The 27,055-nt window shown below is 51.0% G+C and overlaps 2 protein-coding genes across 8 annotated transcripts in view; one reads left to right on the top strand and one right to left on the bottom strand.

The window, feature by feature from the left end:
• Window positions 1-18,197, top strand: part of SCTR (secretin receptor) — an 87,018-nt gene extending 68,821 nt beyond the window's left edge. For 4 of the 7 annotated variants that reach the window (XM_059394455.1, XM_059394454.1, XM_059394448.1 and 1 more), the window contains 7 exons: window positions 302-455; window positions 6,217-6,277; window positions 7,510-7,579; window positions 11,099-11,190; window positions 12,472-12,598; window positions 16,614-16,655; window positions 17,754-18,197. In XM_059394455.1, the coding sequence (XP_059250438.1) occupies window positions 302-455; window positions 6,217-6,277; window positions 7,510-7,579; window positions 11,099-11,190; window positions 12,472-12,598; window positions 16,614-16,655; window positions 17,754-17,924 (717 nt within the window). In that variant the 3' untranslated portion in view covers window positions 17,925-18,197. The remainder of the gene's footprint in view (window positions 1-301; window positions 456-6,216; window positions 6,278-7,509; window positions 7,580-11,098; window positions 11,191-12,471; window positions 12,599-16,613; window positions 16,656-17,753) is intronic. The other 3 variants (XM_059394449.1, XM_059394453.1, XM_059394450.1) reach the window with 2 other exon arrangements.
• A 654-nt stretch (window positions 18,198-18,851) lies between these two features.
• On the bottom strand, window positions 18,852-26,197 carry TMEM37 (transmembrane protein 37). Its single transcript, XM_059394456.1, has 2 exons — window positions 26,087-26,197; window positions 18,852-21,028 (listed from the first exon to the last, which is right to left on the bottom strand). The coding sequence occupies exons 1-2, from the start codon at window positions 26,105-26,107 to the stop codon at window positions 20,456-20,458; spliced, it is 594 nt and encodes a 197-aa protein (XP_059250439.1). The 5' UTR covers window positions 26,108-26,197; the 3' UTR covers window positions 18,852-20,455.
• Window positions 26,198-27,055: the final 858 nt, after the last annotated feature.

Genomic DNA, 27,055 nt, shown 5'->3' with positions numbered 1-27,055 from the left:
GGGCCCTATCTGACACAGCTTCAGTGGTGGCAGCCAAGTCCCGGGTTTGAATGCACTTCCTGCTTCTCTGATGGCCTGTTAGCCTTCTTGCCTGAGTCTGCTGCCATGTGGGCTTCCACTTTCTAGAGAACTCTGTGGGCCTGGGCTTCTGAGAGTGGAAGGCCACAGGGGATGGCCAGGAGCCCATAGAGACTTGCTCTGCGACCCGACCCCTATCAATCCCTGTTGCTTCATTTGGGGGGCTGGCAGAGAGGAGCTCACTGTTTCCCAGCCTGGGGCTCACCTGCCTCTCTCTGTCCAGGTGGGCTGTAAGCTGGTCATGGCTTTCTTCCAGTACTGCATCATGGCCAACTACGCCTGGCTGCTGGTGGAAGGCCTTTACCTACACACGCTCCTCGTCATCTCCTTCTTCTCGGAAAGGAAGTGCCTCCAGGGATTTGTTGCCCTCGGATGGGGTACGTTTCTCCGTGGGTGTAATGACTGGGGAATGTGGGGAAGGCACTGAGCCAGAGGACTTGGTTTCTAGTTGCAGCCCCACGCTCAGTTAAGTTAGCTAACTCGTGGAATCTTAGGCAAGTTGCTTCTTGTTTAACCCCCTGGCTTTGGTTTATTTGTACATCAAGTAAGAATTCACAGTTAAAATGTAGCCCCAATTTTGGCCATCCAAAGTCTCTTACCATTTGACACCACCCAACTTACCATTTCATACTACGTTTGTTGTTTCATCTTCCTTAGACATTCCATTCATATATTTTCATCCTTGCTTCCTTTCTCTATTAATTAGGGTACTTTTGACTGTAGCTGTCAGAAAATCTGGCTTAGATCAGCTTTAAACATAAAAGAAAGCAACTGGGTCATATATCTGAAAAGTCGAGGGATTGCCAAATTCAGGTGAGGTTGGATCCAGCAGCTCAACAATGTTACTTTGTGCCTTTCCGCTTCACCTTCTGTAACATCAGCTCTATCGTTATGCTGGTGTTCCCAGTATAAGTGCCAGCAGCTTCTGGGGTACCAGCTTCTTTGTTATTTCTAATGAAAGAAAAAGGCCATGTCCCAGCATTCCCAGCAAATACTCTGAGGTTCATCTTGATAGGACTAGCTTGTCTCAGACACATCCCTGAACCAATCACAGACCTGAGCGAATGGAATACACTGATTGGCTTAAGGTGCTCAAACCACATGGCCTCCCAAAGGAATTTCAAGGTTCGTTTGTAGGAAGGAAGGGAAAAGTAGCCACCTGCAGGCCCCGTTCCATCTCTTCCCCCTGTCCCTTCTGATCAATGAAGATGATAACTCCATCTCTTGAGCACTTACTATGAGCAGAGCATTTACATGCATTTTTAATTGCCACCCCAATTTCCAGAGGCCTTTCAAAGAAACGTGCTCAAAGATGGGATGTAATATGTTCACACTATAGACAAGGGCAGACCCATGATTCAAACCAAGGCTTATCTGTTTCCAAAGGTCCCTTAACTCTTATTCTGCCATTAACAAACATCCATCCGTCCGTCTATCCATCCATGTACCTGTCCGTCTGTCCGTCCGTCCGTCCATCCATCCATCCATCCGTGTATCCATCCATCCGTGTACCCGTCTATGTACATCCATCTGTGTACCCATCTGTCTGTCCATCCATCCATCCATTGCTCATTTGATAAACGTATATAAGTTACCCACTAGGTTCTAAAAAAATAGCCACATTCCCCTGAGTGACTCATATGCTTACATGGATAGATATGTGTACTAGCCATCAATTTCATTTGCTTTCTTCTTAGTGCCTTTAATTAAGAAGTGCCCCTGCCAGGAAAGCCCTGTCTTTTCTCCTTGTCTAAATCCGTCCATGCAAGAGCCCTATCGACTCACATCGGGGAAGTAGCCAGAGCTGCCAGAGCACACAGAGCCTTCCTACAGACTTTGGCAGCCTAATTAGCACAAGATGCTTGGCCAGCAGGAGCTGTGGGGCTCTTCGGAGGACAGTAGTTCCAAGAGTACTGGGGGACCAGGGACTTGCTTTATGCAGTTGACTCCCCAATAAATACCCACTTTGGAACCTGTCCATTGACCTTGACTCTCAGATCTGCCAGGATCTCATTGTTTAAACATAGGCAGTTTCTTTATCTGTAATATCAGGATCACAATTTATTCTACTTTCTTCGAGTGTTTCTTTGCGCTCGGAGGGGCTTCTAGAGATTACAGAAACAAAAATAGTTCCATCATTCAAAGATGTCATAGTCTAGTGGGGAGACAAAATTGCATTCTGACATCTCTATCACAGATTTTTAGGAGAGCTTATCTTGTTTTATTATTTCATGTTTTTTTATTTTAAAAAGATTTTGCTTATTCATTTGAGAGAAGAGAGAGCACAAGCTGGTGGGGAGGAGCAGAGGGAGAATCAGGCTCTCCACTGAGCAGGGAGCCCACACTAAGCCAATCCCAGGACCCTGAGATCATGACCTGAGCCAAAGGCAGATGCTTAACTGACTGAGCCACCCAGGAACCCCTCAGATTGTTAGGAAGGGTTTAAGTGAGATCATGAGAGCCTTCCTTTCTTCCTCAAATGTTTATTGAGCATCTACTATATGCCAGGCCCTGGGGACAGAACAGCACAGGAAAGAGCGTTTCCTCCCCTCCTGGCCTGTCTGCCTATACAGCCCCAAGGAGACCTTGAAGGGACTCAGGAAGGCCCAGAGTTTTCTGTCTGGGAGAGGCCTTTCTCTTACAAAAGCAGGGGCCCCTTCTCAATTTGTACGCAACTTGTTTCCCCAGAGACAGGTTGCTTAAATGAGTACACACTCACTGTAAGACTGAAAAAAAAAAATTAAGTAGAAAAAAATTACCCTGGTCTTATCTAACAAACATTTTTGAGGGTTTCCTTGCAAACTATTTTTCCTACTCAGTTTTTCTCCACAGTGTTGTGGTCATTCTTTTTTTTTTTTTTAAGATTTTATTTATTTATTTGTCAGAGAGCGCATGCACAAGCAGGGGGAGCTACAGGCTCTCTGCTGAGCAAGCCACCCAAGGCAGGACTTGACCTGGGGGCCTGGGATCATTACCCCAACGGAAGGCAGACACTTAATGGACAGAGCCACCCGGGCACCTCTGCTGTGGTCATTCTATATGTAGAATTCTGAATCTTGTTTCTTTCAGTTAACCCACAAGTGTGCTCTGTATTCTTCCACCTCTGCCATAAACATTTTTTAACTAGTCTATGGATGTATTTAACCAAATACCTATTATACGGACACTTAGGTTGTTTTTAATTTTCCACTACTATAAATAACAGTGATAAATGCTTTTATGAACAAAGCTTATTCCCATATGTAATATGGAATCCTAGAATTGGGATCACTGAATCAGAAGGAGTGGACACTTTGAAGGTCTTTTATTTATTTATTTATTTTTAGCTGTTTTTTGGTTTTTTGTTTTGTTTTGTTTGTTTGTTTGTTTAGATTTTATGTGTTTATTTGACAGAGAGAGACACAGTGAGAGAGGGAACACAAGCAGGGGGAATGGGAAAGGGAGAACCAGGCTTCCCGCCGAGCAGGGAGCCCGATGAGGGACTTGATCTCAAACCCTGGGATCATGACCCGAGCCAAAGGCAGATACTTAACAACTGAACCACCCAGGTGCCCCAACTTTGAAGATTTTTTTTTTACTTTTACAAGGATGTTGGGGTGTCAGTGTTCACCCTGAAAAGGGTGACACCTCTGGCTCTTCTGGGGATGAACCAAGGTCCCACTCACTGAGTTGGTGGCTCTCCAACTGGAGCCAGTGTCGGAGTTACATGGAGGGTGTGTCGAGCCCAGCTGGCTGGACCCCATGCCCTGTGCCTCTGAGCCAGTTGGCCTTGGGTGTAGCCAAAGAAAGACTCTTCATGTCTGTCAAGGCCCCAAGTGACGTTGAAACTGATAGTGTGGGGACCATTCTAAGAAACCCCAACAACAACAACCCCAATAATGGAAAACAGCCATTATTGGTTTTCCAGGACTGTTAAAGATGGAAGACCATAGGCGGCCCTTAAGAGCCCATGTTCTTTGCCCAAAGCATCCAAAATTGAGGCAGGGATTTAAAAAAAAGAAAAGATATATAATTGAAAGTCATGCACATCCTTGGTTTAAATAATTAAATAGGAGGGACACCTGGGTGGCTCAGTCGATTAAGCAGCTGTCTTTGGCTCAGGTCATGATGTCAGGGTCCTGGGATTGAATCCCACATGTGCCCTCTGCTCTGAGGGGAGACTGCTCCTCCCTCTCCCTCTGCCTGCTGCTCCTGCTGCTTGTGCTTGCCCTCTCTCTCTTCTGTCAAATGAATAAATAAAATCTTATAAAAAAAAAAAAAAGCTTACTGCTGAGCCACATGATGTATAACCATTTTACTTTCAATAGTTAATCTTTTGTTTTTTATGGAGTCACTTTTAATTGACTTATTTGTTTTACGTTGCTGTCCTTAATTCTCCCCAGCTCTCCCATGGAACTGGAAGAACCTCCAGTGCTGTTTCCCAAATCACCCCACACCAACAGGAAATCTATTAGTTCCTATATGTTTGGTTTCTTCCCACTCTATCTGTTTTCCTACGGGCTGCCGTAGACAAGTTGCGTGACGTGGGACCAATCCCAAGACTCCAGGATCAGGACAAGAGCAGACGCTTAACCAACTGTGCCACTCAAGTGTCCCTGCAGTTTTATTCTTCTTCCCTGAGCATTTTGACTCATCTCCTTCTACATAAGCTGCAGCATCTTCTCTCTGTCCCCTGAGTTTTGAAATGCCCTAGGGAGGCACACCCATGCAAGCTGATTTCATTCTTTTTACTGACATCCGGTGGTCCTTTCATCTGGAAACTCACATCCTTCATTTCTTGGACCTTGTTCTTGTATTACCTGTTTGATTTCTTTCCCTTTGGTTTTTATCTTCTCTTTCTGAAACTTTTAATCAGATGGAGTGCATCCTGGAATTGACCTCTGATTTTTTTCCTTGTCTCTTCTCTTTTTCATCCCACTCTTTGTGTCCTGCTTTCCCAGCGATGCCTGGTCTTTATCTTCCAACCTTCTATGGAGTCTTTTATCTTGGTTATCATATATTCCGTTTCTAAGCTCTCTTCCTTGTTCTCGGACTGCTCCCTATTTTCGGCATCCTGTTTGGGTCTTGCAGATGTAATCTTTCTTCTTATCTCTCGGATGATATTCCTTAGAGTTGTTTTGTCCGAGTTCCTCCTACAGCCTGCATGGTCTGTTTCCTTTGAGTTCCTTCTCTCTGATTGTTTTGGTCCTTGTCTTTTATGTAATCAGCTTTCCTCAGATGTCCGTGACCTTGACTGTCTGTTCGTGTTTAAGAATGAGTCACTTCAGAGCAGACCAAAGTCCCCGTGTATGGGGGTGGAGGGGGTCTGTGTGCGCATGGCATGTCTCTCAAGGGAGACTGGGTTGGAAGTGGCCACTGTGTTGGGGGGGTCCCCAGCATTGCCATCTATAGGCCCTTTGTCTGGGGCTGTTGGATTCTGCCAGAGAAAAATCCTTTAATCTCCTGCGTGGTTGTAAACCCGGCTGCTGGAGGTCTGAAACCTGAGCAGCCTTGGGACAGGGTTTACCATTCAGGTGCGGATGATCATGTCTTCTAGAAACAGAGTGAGTCACATATATATCCTAAAAATCTTCTAGTAGCTACAGTAAACACAATAAAAAGAAGCATGTAAGATTAATCCCAATAATCTATTTTATTTAACCCGGTATAAAAATATTGTCATGTCACCATATAGTTAAATATAAAAATTAGCAGATTTCCCACTCTCTGATTCCTACTAAGTCTTCAAGAGTTGGGTGTCTTGCATGTACAGCACATCTCCAGTGGGACCAGCCACAAATATCAAGTACTCCATAACCAGCTACGTGGGGTGAGTGGCCACTGCCCAGGACAGCACAGGTGTAGACCATCCTTTCTCCCTTCTCTTCCCTGCAGAGTTTCTCCCCCTAGTCTGCCCCAGGCTCCCAGGACACCCTGAGACCCTCGTGGCTTTCAAGAACCATTTGATTCTGCCTCAGTTCCCGGGGAAGGCTGGGTACCCTAGAAGCAGGAGGCTACCCGTTTGCACAAGATTTACAAGGGGGTTTCCGTGGTACCTACTCACTTCTAGGCTAGGCAAACTGCCCCCGTTCCCATGGGGGGGGCTATTGAAAATTGAGTCCCCCCTCCCCTCTCCTTCCTTTTGTTTTTACTCTACAGGTTCCCCCGCCATTTTTGTTGCTTCGTGGGCTATCAGCAGGCACTTTCTGGAAGATGTCGGGTAAGCCATTTGAAGGAGAGGTAACAGGAGTGTGTTTTATAATGTCGAGTTCTTCAAGCAGGTGGAGCTATCTAGGAGAGGCCTGTTTTTCAAACTGGGGGGGACACAGGCGAGTACTCTGGAATGCTGGGCTGGTGTGAGCTTGCAGATAGGTGGGGGGGGTGGCCTTCATCACACCTACACCCTCCTGGGCCTGCCCATGCCATCAGCTCTGGGGCAAGAGCAGGGGCTGGACAGAAGCTGTGATGCTCCAGGCAGGTGCCACTCAGGGAGGCAGCTCAGGGTCAGCCCAGCTTTCCAGCTTTTCTTTCCTCCTGGGATCTCCCTCCTCTACTCCTCCCTTCCTGTACCCCGCCCCCCAGACCTGGGGCTTTGAGACTCCAGCTGAGGTGGGCACAGGAGAGGGGCAGCCACATTCCCAGGGACTCCTAATGGGGACAGAGAGATCTAGTCTTGTTCTCTAAAGCTCCCAGGTGCTGGGGATGGAGGTAAGCCCAGGGCACCTACTGGGAAGTAGGCCCGTGGAAAGAAGCCGGGGAGGAAGCGAGGCAGCAGCGGGATAGAGCAGAAGTAGGTTCTCATGAGAAAGCTGACATGACCAGCCCAGGATGTGGATGAGGTCCAAGGAGATGTGCCAGTGTCCTGTGGTCCATCTTTGGCCCCAGATAATAATTTCAAAATAATTATTTTAATTGGGTGAATTTGATGTTGTGTAAAATATGGATTTTTAGCTCTTCTGGAGAACATGGGAAGTTCTACCAATATCTCTCAGTCTCCCTTGTGGCAAAAATCAGCCGGAGCCGAGTTGTGGCTGCCTTGGGTCAGGCACATGCTCTCTAGCCTGCCCAGTAACCTTCCCATGCAGGAGGTCCCAGGGTCCTGAGGCCACGTAACAATCACCCAGCCCCTTCACTCACTGATGCGACCTGCCTGGCCATTGTTGGCAGTTGAGTTTGTCACCGTGTCCACTTTGGGATTCTGGGATCTTCTGACGGTCAGATGCCACACAGGTGTGCACACAGAGCTTGCACAGAGATGGGGGTGCTGCTCCAACGGCCTCAGAAGTGCTCCGTGGCATTAGGAGAGGGTTCGTTCTAACAGTGCTGGGCCCCCAGCCCCAGAGCTCGGGGCCACCGGCATGGGCCCTTCATCCGAAGAGCGCTTGCGGGATTTAGTCCTTCCTCGTCCCCTCAATTCTCCACTCCTAATGAGGCCTGGCTGTCCCCCCATAGGTGCTGGGACATCAACGCCAATGCATCCATCTGGTGGGTCATTCGGGGGCCCGTGATCCTCTCCATCCTGGTGAGTGGCCGTCTTGCCAGGTTGGGCTCCAGTGGAAGAGGTGGAGAGAGTGACTGGCCTGGACTGAAGGCCAAGGGAAAGCGCTAGCATGGCCCCCTCCAGGAGCCCAGGAGGGAGGTATAAACCAGGGAGCTTCCAGAGGTTGGTCAGTGCCTGGAGGGTCTAGATGGTGGATGGAAGAATGGGGGATGGGGGATGGGAGTGGGATGAGGCGCACTCAGGAGACAAAAGTTTACAGAAGTCTCTTAGGTCCATGAGCAGCCATTAAGATGTGGTGAGCCGAGCTCCTTGCCCTAAACTGCCGTGTTCTGTGCTGGCCTGAAATTCCCCCGTTCTGATCTTTGGGTCCTGATCTTTTTTTCTAGATGTTCCTCTTGTTAAACGGAGAACAATCACTGAGCTGCGATCATAGGCTGGGGGCTGGGGAAAGCTCAGTGAGGCTTGGGGTGCTGTTGGTGGGGGCTGCAGTCCTGGAGGGGTGGCCCCCAAGGAGAAGATACAGGACTCTCATAGAGAGGGAACTCAGAGCGTCTTTCCACTGGGCTGCCCTTCAGAATCACCTGGGGTTTATTTGTTTAATTAATTAATTTTTTAAAAGATTTTGTTCATTAGAGAGAGAGAGAGAGAGAGAGTGTGTGTGTGTGTGTGTGTGTGTGAGGGCACATAAGCAGGGGAAGAGGCAGAAGCAGACTCCCCACTGAGCAGGGAGCCGGACCTTGGGCTCAATTCCAGGACTTGAGCCCAAGGCAGACGCTCAATGCTTGTGTGCCCAGTGGGGGTTGGGGGGGGGGGGTTGAGTTCTCTGGGTTCAGAGGCCTGGAGCTGAGCCTGTTGGTACAGACAGGAAATAGGAGGATAGAGGGTGGTGGACCTACCAGGGTTGTCTCCTGGGCTGCAGAAAACTTTGACAGGAAGTGCCCTTCCTGGGCTCCCTGGAGAGGGAGAGGGGTCAGCCCAGGGCAGCAGCTCCAGCCCCCATCTTTCAGTGGCTGTTTGGTGACCTTGGTGGGGGGGGGTTGGGAGAAGGGGGTCATTCCAGGACCTCCTTCTTTTTAATTTTCTTCTTCTCCCCCCCACCCCAAATAATTGAATGCATGTTAAAAAAAAAAAAAAAAAAGAAGAAGAAGAAGAAGTTGGAAGATACAAAATGTGTTTTCTAAAAGGGGAAAAAAAAAATCACACATACTTTCAGCACCAAGACACACACTGGGAATACACATATGCTTTTCCTTCCTATCTCTCTCTTTTTTTTTTTAAGATTTTATTTATTTATTTGACAGAGAGAGAGAGAGATCACAAGTAGGCAGAGAGGCAGGCAGGCCGGGGGGCGGGGGGGGAAGCAGGATCCCCGCTGAACAGGGGGCCCATTGCGGGGCTTGACCTGAGCCAAAGGCAGAGGCTTAACCCACAGAGCCATCCAGGCTCCCCTCCTTCTTATCTTTTTTTTTTTTTTTTAATTTGAGCTTTTTTTCAAAATGCCTCTCTCTCTTTTTTTTTTTTTAAAGATTTCATTTATTTATTTGACAGACAGAGATCATAAGTAGGTGGAGAGGCAGGGAGAGAGAGAGGAGGAAGCAGGCTCCCCGCTGAGCAGAGAGCCCAATGCGGGGCTAGGTCCCAGGACCCAGGATCATGACCTGAGCTGAAGGCAGAGGCTTTAACCCACTGAGCCACCCAGGCACCCCAAATGCCTTTTTTTTCAAAATGCCTAATATAGTTTTGTATACTTGCTTGTGTTTCTCACTTAGTAGTAGATGTGAGCTGTCCCATGGCCTTTGAAATGATTTGATCCACCGATGTGCTCTGGCTGCGTAGTATTCCCAGGGTCTTTCCTTATTTAGTTAGGCCAGTTTCCTTGGTGTCATTCTGGGGATCTGAAGGCCCAGCCCAGGGGAACCCTGGCAGAGAGACGATGGGCCCCAGGGTCCCGGTGGATTTCACCAGACTGTGATCTCTCTAGTGTTGTTTGGTGGGCACAGTATCTCCCAGTAGGGGCCCCTCGCTGGCTGAATCAGAAGAGCACGCACTCTTGATCTTACGGTCGTGATGTCTTAATAAATAAGAACTTAAAATCATCTCCCAACCAGTAGCTCATGGGGCCTAGAATTCCACCATTTGGGACTTTAAGCTTTTGAGATTTTTTTTTCTTTTGCCCTCAGGTGCTCCCTATAAAATTAAATGTAATTCTAAGGCTGAAAAATAGATGAAAGTAAAATAACCTTTATTCATTTACACCATGCATAGCCAGCTCCGAGCAAGATGCATAAACAAACAAGAAGCTGAGAAGCAATTTTCCCCAAGAGGCGGCTGGGCTAAGAGTCTTGGATGGACCACTAATCCTTGTCTTTTGGCCAGCGTTCCCAGGCCCCAGATGGGTTGTGGGAACAATGAGGGTACCTGGCAGGGGGATTCCACTGATCCTGACTTCCCCAAATGGTGCTGGAGCTGGTAGGTGGGTGAGAGAGGAGGACGTGAGCACCTTTATAAAGTCCTGGCACTGGGCTTGGGGGAGGGGATGCCAAAAGAAATAATGAGACAGCATTCCTATCCTTTAGTAAGTTATGATTGAATTGGCAGATAAATAGACACACAAGTTTGACAGATGCCTACGTTTGGTTTGGCCTCTTTCAAATATTTCACGTGCTTACCCAATAACATGATCCCTACTGCCGTGTATCAGGAAAGGGATAATCAAGGGTGGCTTCCTGGAGTTGCTGATTCAACTGCAGAGTGACTCTACAAGCCTTTGAAGCAGTGATTCTAGAAGTGTGTCCCCCAGACCAGCAGCTTCAGCATCACCTGGAAGCTTGTTAAAAATGCAAATTTTGGGGTCCCACCCCATATTTACTGACCTGGAAACTCTGAGGGAGGGATCCCCCTAATCCACACCCAAAATGTTAAGAACCTCTGCAGGGAGGAATCCTTGTCACTCAAAGTATAGCTAAGGACCAGCTTTTGCATTATCTGGAGCTTGATAGAAATGCAGACTCTGGGATGCCTGGGTGGCTCAGCTGGTTAAGTGTCTGCCTTCCACTCAGGTCATGATCCCAGGGTCTTGGGGTCAAGTCCCACATGGGGCTCCTTGCTCAGCAAGACTTGCTCCCTCTCCCTCTGCCTGCCACTCCACCTGCTTGTGCTCTCTTTGGCAAATAAATAAATGAAATCTTAAAAAAAAAGAAGAAGAAGAAGAAGAAATGCAGACTTTCAGGTCAGTGGTGATCTGCCTTTTAACAAGACCCCTGGAGGATGCCAATGCATTCCAGTGTGAGTGACCCCTGCCACAGCTTAGCAGCCCTTAGAGCTCCTGCAGCCCGGGATAGGCGCGGATGCTGGGTCAGACATCACCTTCAGACAGCCTGTTCCCCCGGAACTCTCTGGGGCCAGGTGGAGGGCGGAGTGTCTCAGCAATGTGTAATCCCAGGTGTGGTCTGCAATGACTTCTCTGGCCTCAGGGCCAGGGGTCAAGGCCAGGAGAGGTGGCAATCACCTTCAGCCCCTCCTCCCTCTTGTGTTTTACAGATTAACTTCATCCTTTTTATAAACATTCTAAGAATCCTGATGAGAAAACTTAGAACCCAAGAAACCAGAGGGAATGAAGTGAACCATTATAAGTAAGTGAAGGGCAAAGTCGGAGGCCCGCTCAGTCAATCAGCAGGTATTTACGAGTGCCTATGGTTTACAAAACTGGCCCTAGTTCCAAGGAGGTTATGATGTAGTTGGGAATGAGGGTGGGGAGGAGTGGGTTCCAGGGGAAAGCCTTAGACACTGCCCCCGTGGCCGGAAGGTAAGAAATCTCTCAGGATCCCAGGGAGCAGAGATCTGTGTTTGGGGCAATGCTAGAGAGTCTAACGATGGGCTTCGGGGACCCAAAATCAGAGAAATGTGTATAGGTCTGTGTGTTTTTCAGGGGAGAAAGGTGCTAGCTTTCATCAGATTATCAAGATGTGTGATCCAAAAATACTTTAAAACCTTTAAGATGTTAAAGGGAGAAGCAGTATTAGTTCGGTAGGGCCCCGTAGCAAAAGAACCACGACACACGGGATGGCATGAAGAAGAGAAATTTATTTACTCGGAGTTCTGGAGCCTGAGGTCCTGCAGTTAGGGCTTCAGTGGATGAATTTGGGTGGGGGAGATGTAATTCAGAACTGTTAAAGGCCAGTCGGTGTCCAGTGAAGACTTTCTCTGTGATGTTCTGAGCTTTGAGAATCTGGCAGTGACCTGGACCGCCTGGTGACAGGTTCTCCAGAACCTCTTTAGGGCAGTGGGCTCCACAGTGCGGTAGAGCTGGGCATCCAGGATCAAGTTAAGTTATAATAAAATAAATAAAATAGAGGAAGCCCACAATAAAATAGAGGAATAAAATAGAGGAAGCCCACAATAAAATAGAGGAAGCCCAGCTCAGTTTGAATTTGGGACAAACAACAAATGGTGTTCGTCAAAATATTTTTCAAAAAATATTATCCGTTGTTTATCTGAAATTCAAATTGAACTGGGCATCCTGTATTTTTATTTGCTAAATTTAGCAATCCTAATCTGGGATCTGGGAAGAAAATGAAAGAACGTCTCCTTATGGATATGTATTATCAAAAAAAAAAAAAATGCTGGTTTTGTGAATAATAGGTTCAATGACACATGCATGTAATTTACAAATAATAAAGTTGTTTGGTTGGATAGGCGTTCACATTTTTTTTTTCCTGGTGGGGTGCGTGATCAGAAAGTGTAGGGGGCTGGCCCTGGGTGATGAGTATGTGGGGATTGGAAATTCTCCAGAATAAAAGATAAAACCGCAAAGGTTTGGGGCACCGCTGCTGGCCTCCGCAGTGGGGCAGGTGGGGCTCTCGAGCTGCGCCCATGGGGAGGGGCAGGACACCACAGCAGGTCTGTGTCTGCAGGCGCCTGGCCAAGTCCACCCTCCTGCTGATCCCCCTCTTTGGAGTCCACTACATCATCTTCGCCTTCTCCCCGGAGGATGCCATCGAGGTCCAGTGGTTCTTCGAATTGGCCCTTGGCTCGTTCCAGGTAAGCTTTGGGGACTGTGACCCTCAGGAGTTCTCTCTTTCCTTCGAGAGAAACGGGAGCCATAGAGACAGCAAGCCAGGTCTCCCCAGAAGGGTCCAGCCTCACTGGGCACCCACACAGGAGGAGGTGGGCAGGACCTCACTGTGTTGTGGGACCCTGAGTGGGACCCAAGTCCCCTCTACCAGTCAACTAGCGGGTGGGAGATAAAACTAAGGAGAGAGAGACTGACTCCAGGGAAGACAAAAAGGGTGTGTAGGAAATCAAAATGACATTACCAGAGGGCTATGGCTGAACCATCAAAAAGCAGGGCAGGAAGATGAGCATTGTGGGAATGGGGGAGGGAGGGCATCTGAAAGAGGATAAGGTCCTCCTCTTCATTCTGGGAAGCCCGTGAAAGGGCCCCAAACTGAAAAATCCAGAAGGAGCAGCATCAGCATATTATTCAGAAGCAGCTTAGAGAATTCCACGTAGCTGTCTCTGAGGCACAGGAAATGGGGGCAGGGCCGTTCCGAGGCAGCACTCCTTTCCTGAGGAGAATCACTGGACTCTTTGAAACTATGGGCACACACAACATGTCAAAGATGAAAACCTACTTTAAAAAAAAAGGAGAGTGAGGGCAGAAATCACCGACCTCTTGATTCATAAAGATGTTGTGAGGCTTCAAAAACAAAGGGTAAAAACAACCACCACCACCAGAAAAATAGTAAACACGTTTGGACAGAAGGAGTCTTCACATGAATCCCAAACTTCACAATGTTATTTGTTTACACTCTCATAGCTATCTCCTTCCAAAGATAATACGATGTAGCTTTCAGGAAGACCATATAGAGGAAAAAAAAAGATGAAGGATCAGTGAAAAAATAAAAGTCAAAATTGAGTTCAGACAGAGAAGCAAATTCAAATTCAATAGAGTACTATGAAGGCAGGAGAGATGGGTCATACATTTGGTTTGGAGCTTTTCAGTAGCCAAAGCAAAGACAGAAATGCAATCCATTCCAAGATTTACAATATTTGTTAATGGGAACAGCTAATTCTTGGGGAAAGCCTACATATGATAGGCTTTGGGGCCTGAGAGAAATTTCTCTCTGGGGGATTTTCCTCAAGAAACCAGCCTGTCCTCAACAACACTGATTATCCTGCAAAGTCCTCTCAGGGGGGTAGGCTTTGGTCTCAGGATGGGGCTCAGAGTCTCCCTCAGTCCCTGAATTCGGTTCAGGGTCAGGGGGTCCTGTCAGGGTCACCCTCCTTTCACTTTCCAGAAAGGACCCATCACTGGGAGCACATTCTTGAGTGGAGTCCAGTCTTGTCCTAACCCTGCCTTCAGACCCCACTCCAGGGCTGTCCCCTCTGCCCTCACTGGGCATCTCCTGTGCACAGCACTCCCTGCCAGGGCTTCAGGCCTCCAGAGAACCCAGCCTCTTGGGTAATCTTTGTTTCTGGACCAAGGAGCTTTCAGGCCCACCTGCTCCTGTACTGTGTGATGAGGCTGGACTCACACAATGGCCCATTTAGCAGGTGTGGGGGTTCCAGGTCCACAGGAATGGAAGACCTCGACCTGGCTTCCAGAAATGGGTAGTAATCTCACTGAGAGCACGGAGACTCAGGTCTGCCTCCCCACACAGAAAGGGTACTTCCTGTCCCCTGGAGTTGGGGCTGGTGGTTGGGGCCCAGGCCTGCCAGTGAAAGCCATTTGGCTTCTAAGGAAATGATTTGTTGAGAGAAAATCAAAAGCGCCTTCCCAATGTTCCCATAGAAATGTTTACACAGGAAACGGATCTTTGACATTTTTTTAACATTTGTTCACATACAAATATATATACCACTTTATTATATATTATACATGAATATTCTCTATATTTTTAATATTTTAAAATATATATTTTATAATTATATTTGTAATATATATTTATATACTACATAAAATAAAATTTAAAATATTTTATATATAATATCTAAAATATTTATAATATATATTTTATATATATTTAAAACCCTGTATTATAGAAAATGTTTCCCATATATTAAAGCAAAGAGAGTAGTTGTGAACCCCATGGGACCACTGCCCACTCCAGGCCTAGCTGGTTCCATTTCTGTCTCCATCTGCTCCCTTCACACCTTCCCCCATGATTTTAAGCACATCAAAGGGATGGTTTTACTCAAATGTAAATATTCTAATATGCATCTCTAGAAGACAGTGGCTTAAAGAGCAACACACACAGAACCACCATATATTATCACTGTCACAGGCTTCCAGAAGCTTCCAGAAAGTTGATCTTTTTCTGACTGTAGAAATAATACTTATTGTAGAAAATCTGAAAAATAAGGAATAGTTAAAAAAGGAAAGAAAAAATCATCTGTAATCTCATGACCCCAGAAATAACTGGTTAAAGTAATGGTGGGTTCACATCTAAGCTCTAAGTCTCTTTCCTACCCAGGAAGACACACACACAAGGACAGCCCATTCAACTGAGGCCACACTGTGTGTGTTTTTTTCTCTCTTGCTTGTTCTAATTCTATCTTAACTGTTGTGAACATTTCTTCACGTCATTAAAGTTCTCCCAAGACTTCATTTTTTAACAGTTGTATAAAAACTGGAATTTCTTAAACTTGCTGGCCTGTGGATACTTGGGGCACAACTAACTTTCCCTCCCTCGGGGCTCCTACCCTCACCTGAACTGTGCAAATGTGTCCCAGGACCTCGGAGGCCCGGGTACCGCTGGGCCTGGTGAGAGGTGGCCCCCGCAGCCAGCAGCCGACCACCAGCTCTGGCCGAGCACATATAGCACCTGTCCTGCTGAAACCCCTGTGACTCAGTTTCTTCCCGAATGAGACAGGGGTCTTCCCTGTTAGGACTTTGGCAAGGACTAAATGAAGCACCTGGAACCCAGAACCCCCCAAGTATGCAGGCCAGGCTGCCTCTCAAAGCCTTCCACGCCCTCTAGACAGTGGTTTCCACCTGGGAATGCCCATTAGAACCATCTAGGAGTTTTCAAAGCTGGTATACTTACATCATCCCCAGACATTTGGACTCAGGGCCTGGATGGGACTCGGAAGGGGGTGTTAGGGCCTCCTGAGGTCAGAGCTAGGCCACCCGGGTCGGGGGGGGGGGGGGTGCTCACCAGCTGGGGAACCCTCACGGCAGAAGGGTGGGCAGAGGTGTTGGAGGAGGGTCCCTGAGGTGGGGAGCAGGACCAGCACTGCAGAGACCCTGCCCATGGCTTATGGTCCCCAGCAGGCCTCGGGGCCTCCAATCCTGCATCTCAAGACTAGAGTCCCTGCCCTGGCAGAGCTCCATGCCAGGACTGGGGGACAGGGGAAGGTACTCCTGGGAAAACAGGAGCTCCGGGTACTAGGGAGGGAGGGTCCTAACAGGGACTGACCCCTACCCCGTAAAGTATATACAGACTCAGGGCCCCTAGCCAAGGTGATGTAAGCAGAAAAGTCACAGCCCACTCCTCACTGGTCAGAATCTACACTTGGGCTTGGTCCTGACATCACGCTCACACATCCGTGTTTCAGTCTGAACTGTTGCCCATGTCCCAACTTCCAGCTTATCTGGAAAATGAGCCCACCCACAGGGGGCACAGGGTGTCCCATGGGCTGGCCCCACCCCCTACCTGAGGGACAGGTGCACAAGAGGGGCCGCCTCTCCCTGTTTCTCCCAGATGGCCCACCTTATTAATTCAGGTGACTTGCCCAGTCCCCACGGGCCCGTTAGCAGCTTCTCTGAAATCCCACGTGCTCGAGGCCACCAGGGTGGACCCAAGCCCCACCCCAAGGAGCTGAGCCCGATGAAGCCAGCACAGCCAGGGGCACCATGGCGACCCAAGAAGAGGTAGTCCCAGCCACCCCCCCCCCCACCACCACCACCGGGGGTGAGAGGTGTGGGAAGGTTCTGGAGTGCTGGAAGTGAGCCTGGGACTGGCAAGTGGAGGACATGGGAGGAGGTTGGAGGGAGGAGGCCGGGTGCTGGAGGGCCTCCCCTGACCCCCCGCTGCCTCTGACCCCTCTCCAGGGCCTGGTGGTGGCGGTCCTCTACTGTTTCCTCAACGGGGAGGTGAGTGAGCTCGGCTGCCTGGAAGGAGGAGCTCCCTAGCCTCGGGATTCCTGCTCAGAAGATCCCTGGAAGGGGTGGTGGGGAGAGATGGATGTGTGGCTGGGGGGGGCCTGGGTCTCCAGAGCTCACTTCCTAGGAGCCCTGAAGCACCAGGAGGCCCAGTTAAAACAATTGCTGGGCCCTACTCCTCCCCACCCTGCCCCTATTTCTAATTCTGCAAAAGAGGGATTCTATGTCTGGGTTGGAGCCTGAAAATGTTTAACAAGCATTTAACGTGTAACAAGGCAATTCTTATCTTTGAGCGAGTCCGTGAACTAGAGACAAGTGCAGGCACCCCAACAAAAATCCAGGCTCCTGACTGTTCTGCTGCTTGCCTGATGGGGGATCCTGCTCACTGTCCTTCTCTGGGCCTCAGTCTTCCCATCTGTTAAATGAGAGACTCAACAATGCCATCTCTGACACTCAGTTGCTCACCGAACCTCACAGGAGTGTTGACTCCTTGAGAGGGCTGCACACTTAACCTTGAGGTCTCTGCCCTAACCCAGAGCATTTCGGTTGGATGGGGACACACACAAGCCATGTAACCCACATTAGTCAAATAGTGCCTCACCCAAGGCAGGCTTTCCTGTAACAGCTGACCATTTATCTGGTTCGCCACACTTGAATGGGAAGAACATCTTGTTTTCCAGAAAGTCTAGCCTGAAGCCTGGCTTCAAAGGTTTGGGTTGTTACAGCTGGGGACTGTGAAGGACAGTTCCAGAGAGCAACTCCAGGGTCCCCAGATAAGGTCTGAGCTAGGGTGGCTGTATGAGAATGGGTCCCCTTGTCCTGGATGATGATCTGGATGTTGGGAGTCCTAGAATTTGTGAGACCACCCCAAAGCCCCTTCGTCAGGACACACGCTGTAAGGTGACAGGTGGAGGAAGTGTCCAGAGGAGAGAGGGGCCCTTGATCCATACTGGACATTGGAGCTGGAAACGGCCCATCTGAGTGGCCTGTGGGAGAGGGGAAGGCAGGACCCCCTGGGCAGGAGAGGCAGGGCCCGTCCCAAGGACCTGGGTGTCTATCTCCATAGCTGACGTCTGGTCTCTGGGGCAGGTGCAGCTGGAGGTTCAGAAAAAGTGGCGCCAGTGGCACCTTCGTGAGTCCCTACTGCGCCCCATGGCTCTCAGCAATTCCTTCAGCAACGGCTCCAGTGGCCTCGCCCACAGCACCAAGGCCAGCATCCCAGAGCAGAGCCGGGCCACCTGCAGGAACAGTGTCATCTGAGAGTCTGGAGCAGGGCCATCCACGGGACAGACGCCAAGGCGGGTCAAGAGGAGGCCAGACACTGCTGCGGGACAGTCCCGGACCCGTCTTCTCAGCAGACATCACCTGCTTTCTCCTGTGACCAACCATCCACCTCCCCTGAGCCTTGGGATGGGCAGGGGGCTCTGCTGATAAGGTTCCTTAGAACTGAAAGGAATGAGGACACATGGGGCAGGAAGAGGGCCCAAGTCAGGGCTCCAGAAGAAGACAGGGAAATAAATGGTAGCTGGGACAGGTTTGGTCTGTAACTGCCCACTCTTTTGGCCCTTGAGACAAAAGTGAAGGATGACACTCCCACTCACTTCCCTACTCCTTCCTGGAGTTTCCAGGGTAAGTTTAAAGAGCAGGAAACAGGAGAAATGGAAGACCCTTGGCCCTAGGTGGACCCTCCCTACAACTCACCTGCCTAGTAGCTTGGACCCTACAACCTCAAGACAACTAAATTCATCTGACCAAGTCAGCGAGGCCAAGAGAGCCCCAAGACCCCCAGCTTCCTTAGTAAGCCTAGCATGGTACAAGGCACCCCTCTCCTCCTGCTGCTTTCAGTTATCTATAGCCCTGGGGGCAGAAGAGCTGGGAATGGGACATGATTCCATGGGACAGAAGAGCTGGGAATAGAACATGATCCCATGGGGCAGAAAAGAGAAACAGGTTCACCAAGGTCCCATGACTTGCCTGAGATACTCAGCAAGAAGAGGCTGCAGTTCAGTCTAGCGCCTTTGGTTTCAAATCCCTGCTCTGAGGTTCCATCTGTCTCTTCACTCGGCGGGGGACAGGGGCCTGTCTTCCTGTCTTATGTAGATCTATCTCCCCTTTATTCTCTGGATCTCAGTTCTTTTCACTGTGAGCACTCCCTCCCCACCAACCATGTTAAGGAGGAAAGTGAACTGAACATTTGAACCCTTTTATAAAACAAAGCCTCCCAGTGTTCGGCGGGGAAAGCATTCTGGACAGAAGCCTCAACATAGAGAAGGCATCTTGCTGGTGGGTGACCATGGACAAGTGCCGTTCCACTTAGGGCCTTGGCTTCCCATCTCTGCACCTCCCCACCACAGAGACAAGAAGTTCACCCCTTTGCGCTTGGTGAACACTCCTGGAAGGAAAAAAGTCAGATGCTTATTTCCCAGGGCAGAGAACCCAGCCCGTCTGGTTGATGAGTTCCACTCTCTGAAAAACAGGTTGGCCCGTGACACCTTTCTACAGTGACCTCCATGGACTCCATATATATTTAGGAATCAAAGTTTTTTAAAAACCCACAAGAGACGGACAGGAGCACCAGCCGAGGAAGGGGAGCCTGCAATGATCAAGGCAGGGCAGAGACCAAAAATCCATGGTAGGAGTAGCCGCCAGAGCAGATCCGGTGCAGAGGGAAGGCACTAGTGTGGAATGAAATGGCTGAAGGCAGAAACCCCAGCTCTGGGGGCAGAAAAAAAGACACAGGAAAGGGGGCAACTGGTTACCCAGAAATGCACATCTGAGGGTGAGGATGGAAATCTCCACTGGTCCCCTTCACCCTCACTCATTCCCAGGACGGCTGTTAATCATTACTCAAGGCCTGCTAAGGCCCCTTGACGCCCCCACACCCCTCCGGAGTTCGACAGGCCCAGATACGTGCTCTTTGGAAATGTGCTCTGGAATAAAAAATGGCACCTGATGCCGTCTTGGCCCTTATCAAAGCCAGACACGCACACACCCTTGCCTCTGGAGGAGGCTATGGGAAGTATTGGAACGCTAGAGGGCTGTCCTGGGAAGCTTGCTGGAAGGGTTTGGGAAGGATTCCCAGACGGGATAGCTGGCTGCTGGAAGCTCCAGTTGTTCAAGGATTATGCACCCCCCCCCCCCCAACCAGAAGGGCAGGGTTCAAATCGCATCAAATGGTTTGAAAACCCAGCATATGCAAGAAATCGAGGGAATCTTGAATTCTGCATCCCTGCCATGACCAAGCTACAGCAGGGAAATGTGCCCATAAGGCCCTTTGAGCTGGTGAAGAAAGTCTGAGGCACCGCCTAGATACACTTTGCTGGAGGAATGATCCACTCTGGGCAGCCCCAGGAGACCCCAGAGCCCGTATCCTGGCACAGAGTCAACAAAACAAGTAGGGGCCACACTTAGCTCTGCAGCCAGCCCAGGTACCAGTTCCCATGCTGCTTGCAAATCTATTCTCATCCTGAGAAGAAGGATTCAAGAAAAGGGTTTTTTAAAAGTGTTACTTTTTCTAAAACCAACATCCTACTAACTTGGCTATGCCTGGGCAGTTGGGGGCACGGAAGCACAATCCTGGCCTCTGGCCCCCGCAGGCCAGCTGCAAAGGCTGCTAAGCTGATTCTGGCCAACCACCCGAAAGGTTATTGGCTGAGAGACAGCAGTTTCAAGGTCATTGCCCCACCCTCCCGCCGCTCCCTCCACCCCCACCGGAGGTCTCCTGTTGGGAAAGTCCCATCTTGACCACACTTTCTTGCAGAAACCAAAGTCCTCGGATTTAGGAGGGGGGCCTAAAATTTCCTTGGTTGGCCCCAGGGGTGGGTGATGCTGCTTAAGTGCAGGCCACTCATGGCATTCAGAAAGAAGAGGAAGGAAGCCGTGAACTCGCACCAGAACATCAGGGTGAAGCCAGTGAGCGTGACATGGTTCCAGAGGAGGATCACGAAACTCAGGAGGCCTCCGGAGGAGAGGATGAAGGAGATGAGGAGGACGACAGAGCCCATGGCCCACTTGCGCCGTGAGTAGAGGTCTTCACACACCTGGGACACCATGAGGAGCTCTAGGCCCAAAATGGCAGCCACCACGGCCAAGGCGCCCACACTGCGGGCCAGGACCATGCCCACGGCCAGCCCAGGCACATGTGCCCGACTCAGGTCTCTGAGACAGTGTGTCCCCGTCTGGTTGGAGGAAGTGCAGAAGTGCCAGAGCCCGAAGAGGTGGTCTCCATCCAAGAGCCAGTAGCCATCGCAGATGGAGACAGAGGAGAGGACCAAGGCCAGGGCAGCGCAGACAATGATGAGGACCCGGATGAAGGATTCCAAGAAGGGCCGCTGGGGCCTCCTCTGGGCCAGCAGCCTCTGGGCCTGGAAGACATCATGGAGGGCATGTCAGGAAAAGGGCCCTGCTCCACCCCTCCAACCTCTTCAGGAAAAACTCTTGTCCATGCCCCCAGCTTCCCAAAGCCTTAGTTTCTGCTGTAGTTGCCTTCAAGGCCCAGAATGCCAACCTTTGCAAGTAGCTTCTGTCCCCCCTCCTCCTTGCCTTTCAGCAAAGACCCACCTCCTTGGGGAGGCTTTCCCCCATTCTACCTGCTCCCTGTCCTCCATTCAAGACCTAGAAGCACCAAATGTCCCAACTATTCATCAGGCATGAAAAGTTCCCTGACCTTTCTTTAATGATCTCCACAAATAAGAGACCCAAATTCCATTGACTAGCAGGTTGGCAGATCCTAGTCAGTTCTGAATTCAGTAAACTTGTCAGGCCAGGCTAGTGTGACCTTGAATTTGCAGTACCCCCTGGGTTTCTTTGTACACAAAACAAGAATCTGAGCACCGGATTATTAGTATTTTTTTTTTAATTAGCATGCTAATACAAGCTACATTCCCCTTCTCCCAGGACTTCCCAGTACACTTCAGTTTTACCCTAATCTCCACCCAGCTGGTTCTGCACGTACCAGACTCCATGTTATTACCTTGTTTTCCTCAGTACTGAAAATGATGTTTGCACTTTGCCCTTCAGTCTTGTCCAGCCTGAACCTGAACCCCACCCAGAGTTTGTCAATCAGTATGTCTGTCTAGTAGCTTCTGGGCGTGGAGAGGTCGCTGAGGCTCTTTCCAGCCCTGAAGGGTGCACCTGCCCCTCCCTTCTGGCAAACTGGGCCAGGCATCCAGTGAGGTGTCCCTTATCTCACAGCCCTGGGACACCAACAGGTATGGGTTCCATCCCCAAACAGAAAGCAAAAGAAGAAAAATATTGCAAAGAGTCAAACTCCTTACCACTGCTTACAAGCCCTGCTTCTGCCCTGCCTCCCTCTCCCACTTCTCTCCCCAGCACACTCTTCCTGGCCCCTTTGCTCAGACATAGCAGACCCAAAGACAGACCCAAAGACCCAGACCGAATGACAAAGCCTAGAACTTTGTTCCTCAGACCTACTGGCCCCTCCACCTAAAAGGTTTTTCTCCAGGCTACTTCCTTCTCTCCAGTCTTCGTGTCTCTGTAGAAATGTGCCTTCCTCACAGAGAGCTTTCCTGCCTCCCCAACCCCACCCAAACCAGGTCTCTTCCTGTCAGGGGCTCTGTCTTCTTCACGGTTCAGACCACCAGTCATCCACTCCCTTCTGACTTGTACTGATTATATATTGCCTGTTGCATGCAGACACTGTGCTCTCCAAGAGGGCAGGGCCCCCCAGTTAGGCATCCCTGGTCTGTGGCGCAGAGCCTGACCTGGGCATTCAGTGAGCGTTTGAGTGGAGCCGCAGGATGAATGAACAGTCATCGCCACCACTGTCCCCGCCATCCAAAGCTCTCTCTCAATGAGTCTCCTGCCCGGTCATAAGTTACCCCCCCTTTACAGCGTATATGGAAGAAACCCAGGCGACAGCCCAGTCTGGGAGGCAAGCAAAGCGGGGAGTCATGCGCGGGGAAACCGGACAGGGACTACGTACAGTGTGCTCCCTATACCATGTATGAATGGAGGCTTCCAAAAGCAATCGGTGGTAACAGAAAGCAAAGCCATGCTCCAAGGAGACTCTTGCTGTCACAGCCCCAGCAGGAACATCAGGTCGGTGGCTAACCTGCCCACCTGAGCAAGAGTCACTGCTAATTTCAGCCCGAGGGATAAAAGAATAAGGACCTGGTTTGCTTTCATCACTTCTACCAAAGCAGGGCCCTATTTTACTCAAACCTGTGAGACTGGTTGAGTAGGGAGCTCCACCGGGGGTATGTAAGGAGGGAAACTATGTCACGCAGAGGTCAGATGACCTCCCCCACGTCACTCACCTAAATCACAGTAAAAAAACCGTTACGCTGCCTGCAAAACTGTATATTGTACAGGGCGTGGGATGCATCCGGCCAACACAGTGACCCAACACACAGTGATGGGGGCCTTTGTGTTAGGGGCTCAGTACGACTGGTGAGGGAAAGTAGTAGACAGTGAAGAGGGATGCCCAAAGCAGGGTCAGGGCCCTAACTCACACCCCACACAAAGGCAGCCTGGCACGTTATAAAGAACACTCCAGTGGAGTCGGCTGTGGTTCTCCAACAAGGACCCCTTGCTTCCTAAGCGGCTTCCAGGGGGCTGAGATGGGGCCAGAGGACGCTGAGTGGGCCAGCTAGGACTGCTTCCCCACTTCAACCACAACAGGCCCTTCTTACCTGCTGGAGACACTGGGAGCCTAGGAGTCTGTGTTGAATTGCATCAGAAAACAACAACAACAAAACCAAACCAAACGGCTTTTCTGCTAAGAAACAGACTAAGGAAATCTTGAAACTTCTGTGTCTACAAACCATTAAAGGTGTTTGTTCTTGGGTTTGCCCATAGTGTTTCTCTGAGCCTCTCTGGCCCTCAGGTGTCTCATCTACAAAATGGAGTTGGTGACCCCCGCAGGAGACCAAGTGCCAGGAAGTTACCTGGCCGGGTTAGGAGAGGCCCCTAGAAAGTCGGTTGGTAAGGTTGGGAGATGGGAAAGCCCCAGATGCAAGACCCCAATCAAGTCATGAAACACAGGACACAGGACCCAGAAAACAGGTATGTTCTGTGCCCCACTCAGCACCACCTGCCTTGGGCACAGACTGGACTTTAGTCTCCAACCCTTCAGACACCACACTGAGATCAAAGAGAAAACAGCTCAGGTCATTTCATCTCTTTCCCCTCCCACCTCTGTGCAGGCCTTCTTGTAAACTCTCTGATCACCTAGAAAACTCCCAAGGATTAAATGAGATCACATATGTAAAGGTACTTGGGGACCTCTGATAATATGAGCAACAAGAATAATGCATATTGGAGTTTTCATTCCGTCCTGCCCCTCTTCAGACTTGCAGTGACCCAGGGCCTGAAACCTCCTCCCGGAGGGCAGCTCGCAGCAGTGTGCTCAGCCGAGGGCCAATGGACAAGAGGGAATCAAGGCTGTCTAGAGCTGCCCCTGCCCTGCCGACCTCCAGCTGTGGGACCTTGGCCAAGGCACTTAAATCTCTTTTCCTCTGCGAAAAAATGTGTTTCTCTTTTCCATCTCTAAACCCGAATGATTCTATGTTCAGGACAGGGTCACTCAATATTCCTGCACCACTGAGTCCAATGGCAAGGTCTTCTTTTCCTCCATACCCCAGGACCCCACCGGCTCCCCTCAACCCCACAGGCCCTGCTCACATCCTCAACAACCTCTGTACAGGCCCAGGTCAAGCCCTCACCATTATTAACCAGAAACGTCTTAGCCAGCTTCCTGAAGACTTGGCCTGCACAGACCCATCGAGCCTGCTTTTTGCTGTCTGTGCTCTGGCATGCATGCATCCCCTCTCTTGGGGGTTTTCTTACCATAAAGGAAGATACAGCGGTCTTCCTCTGGGTAGGGCAGGAAGAAATTATCACAAGAGCTAAAAACGGCCCCTGGCACAGCTTTAAGGGGCTCAGAAAAGAGCAGCCACAATCAGCGTCTGCAAGGGGCAGCGTCCAGTGCGCCCACCCTGCAGGGGGCAGCCTATGCTGTATGCCCCCCTATCCATGGCCCTCCCTGTCTCTCCATGCGCTAGCGAGGTCCCTCCCCTGCTCCCAGTCTTCTGGCCCCTCGGGGCCCAGCACGCAAAGCCCCACCCTGTTAATCCAGCCAGTCCATTCTGCACCTCTTAATTTAGCACTCACTTCCTCACAGGTCTTCTGAATCCTTGTTTACAAGTCTCTGTCCGCAGTGGACCACGGAGCTACTGGAGGGAAGAAACCACACCTAGTCCCAACCTTCGCTGTGGGTCCCCTTCTCCCCAGGGCCCGTCCCAGACGCTCCCCCTGAAGACACAAGGTTCTGATCCAGAACAAAGAGGAAGCACTTGCTCTCTCTCGCCAGGGCACAGGATGCTGTGTCCCAGCTAGATGGGGTTTGGGGTGGGGGGTGACTGGTGGGTAGGGTTTCTCCTGCTAGTAAAAAGCAGAAAGGGCAAGTAGGATTCGGAGCCAAGAATTCCTGCTTTGAATCTCAATTATGTCGCTCAGCCGGCTGCAATGGGCTGGCTAATTCACCTCTGAGCCTCAGTTATTTTGTCTATAAACTGGGCAGAACAGCATCTACCAGAGTCAGTGTTGGGGTGCGGGGCTTTGGGCATCTGCATGCAAAGTCAACGAGCCTCTCCCATCGTTAGGATTGTCCCGCCTGAAGACTCGAGACGGGGCGAGCTGGTGAAATGCCTCGGCGGAGAAGTTCGCTCTCAGGGTAGCTTAGCTGTCCCGCCACTGAGTTGCCTTTGGACAGCAGCGCGCCCGAGGAAGGGGGCAGGAACGGGTAGGTTCTCAGCCAACTAAACCATCTTTCATCAGCCTGAGAAATCAAACCTTCGGGGATGCGGGTACCTCCCCTCGCTACAGCCTTCTCTATTAATAAAGTATCCGCGCGCAGCAGAGAGTGCGTCCCCGCGCCAGCCCCCGAGACGCGTCTGGGAGGTGGGCTTTCTAGCCCCTGCCCGAGAAAGTGCCCGCTTCTCCGGAGACGCATCCTCACGTTACAGAAGACTTGCCTCACTTTGCAAGCGGACTGTGCCCATTCCTCCATCCCAGACGCACCCCTCCCTTTTAAAAAGGCTCTGGTGAGGCTCACCACGGTTACAGGTGACCCCAAAAAAGAAGTAGAAAAATCTACTCCAAGAAGCTTGGGAGCCACGGGGGCTTGCGGGACCGCAGGAGACCTCGCGCAGGAGTAGCACTGGGCTGAGGGCATGGGGGGTTCAGGGTGGGGGCCCCAGGTTGCTTCCGGCCCACCTTCCTCCGAGCCCCTCAAGCTCGCAACAGAGCGCTGGCACTACCCGGCACTCCCGGCACCCCTGTCCTCCCGCGCGGCTACGTCTGGTGCTCCGCGCAAAGTCCCCTCCGGCCTCCCGGTGGGGCAGAGCCTCGGGGCGCTCGGGGGCAGCCGGCTCAGCGCCCCGCCTGGTCCCCGGGGTTACCTGCACGGCGATGGCAGTCATGCTGCGCCGGGTTCGGTCGCGCGCTCCTCCTCGCGCCCTCCAGCCGCTCCGCGGCCGCCGCTGCTTTGGGTCTGGACCTCTCCCCGGGGGCGTGGCAGAGAGGCTGGAGGGCGGGGGAGAGGGACAGGGCAATCAAAGCGTAGCACTTGAGCCCGGGGCGGGCACGTCTGGCCCCGCCGCCCTTTGCGGCTCGGTTTACGCTGAGTCAGCGCTGGCGGCCCAGAGGAGCCCCCCGGCAGGGGCAGGGGCTGGGAGGGAGGGCTCCGGACTAGGGGGCGCGGACCAGGCCTGAGCCGGCTAGGGTCCCCCGCCCCCCCATCCCCCCTACCCCCCCCCTCCAGTCTGAGGGAGGAGGATCCGGCCCTCGCGGGAGAGCTGACCCGGCTGACTTCGACGCCGGGAGTTAACTTCCTTGCTCCTGAACCTAGGGGGGCGACTACTCCTGGGGCTCTGATTCCTCAAGGGAGGGCCAGCCCGGCGCCACACGAGCCGGTTCCAGTCCCAGCTTGTCCGGAGGGGGCGGTAAGGTCCAGAGAGGCGAGGTCCGCGCCCGGGCTCTGCTGCCTTCGTCACCCGCTGTGTGGCCTTGGGCCGCTTGTGTAACGTCTCTGAGGCAGGGTCAATAAATAAAACATCTGTGAAAGGTCGGGGTCTTCCGAGGCCCGCAGTAAGTATAAACGTAGTGGAACTTTCTGGGGGCAGTCCTTGCATCGGTTTTGTCTCCCCCAAAGGGGGATATACAAACTGGCTACTTCCTGGCCCTAGGGACCACTGAAAAGGCGAACAGGAGAAAACAAAAGTCACTCAAAGCCTCGCAGGTTGAAGTCCAGCGGAGAGCTGGACATAATTGCTCATCCCAGTCCGGGTTTCACTTCTTCCCACGCTGATGCACCAAAATCACTGGTGGGGGTGGGGGAGTACTTATTAAAACTCAGATTGCTGGGCCCC

The sequence above is a fragment of the Mustela nigripes genome, chromosome 3 (assembly GCF_022355385.1).
Source record: "Mustela nigripes isolate SB6536 chromosome 3, MUSNIG.SB6536, whole genome shotgun sequence".
NCBI lineage: Eukaryota > Metazoa > Chordata > Mammalia > Carnivora > Mustelidae > Mustela > Mustela nigripes.
This window is presented reverse-complemented; position numbering and strand designations above follow the sequence as displayed.

Coding starts and splice junctions, on each gene's coding strand:
- TMEM37 (XM_059394456.1), bottom strand. CDS start 26,107: ATGACTGCCATCGCCGTGCAG. Junction 21,029..26,086: donor TGACTGCCATCGCCGTGCAG/GTAACCCCGGGG, acceptor GATGTCTTCCAG/GCCCAGAGGCTGCTGGCCCA.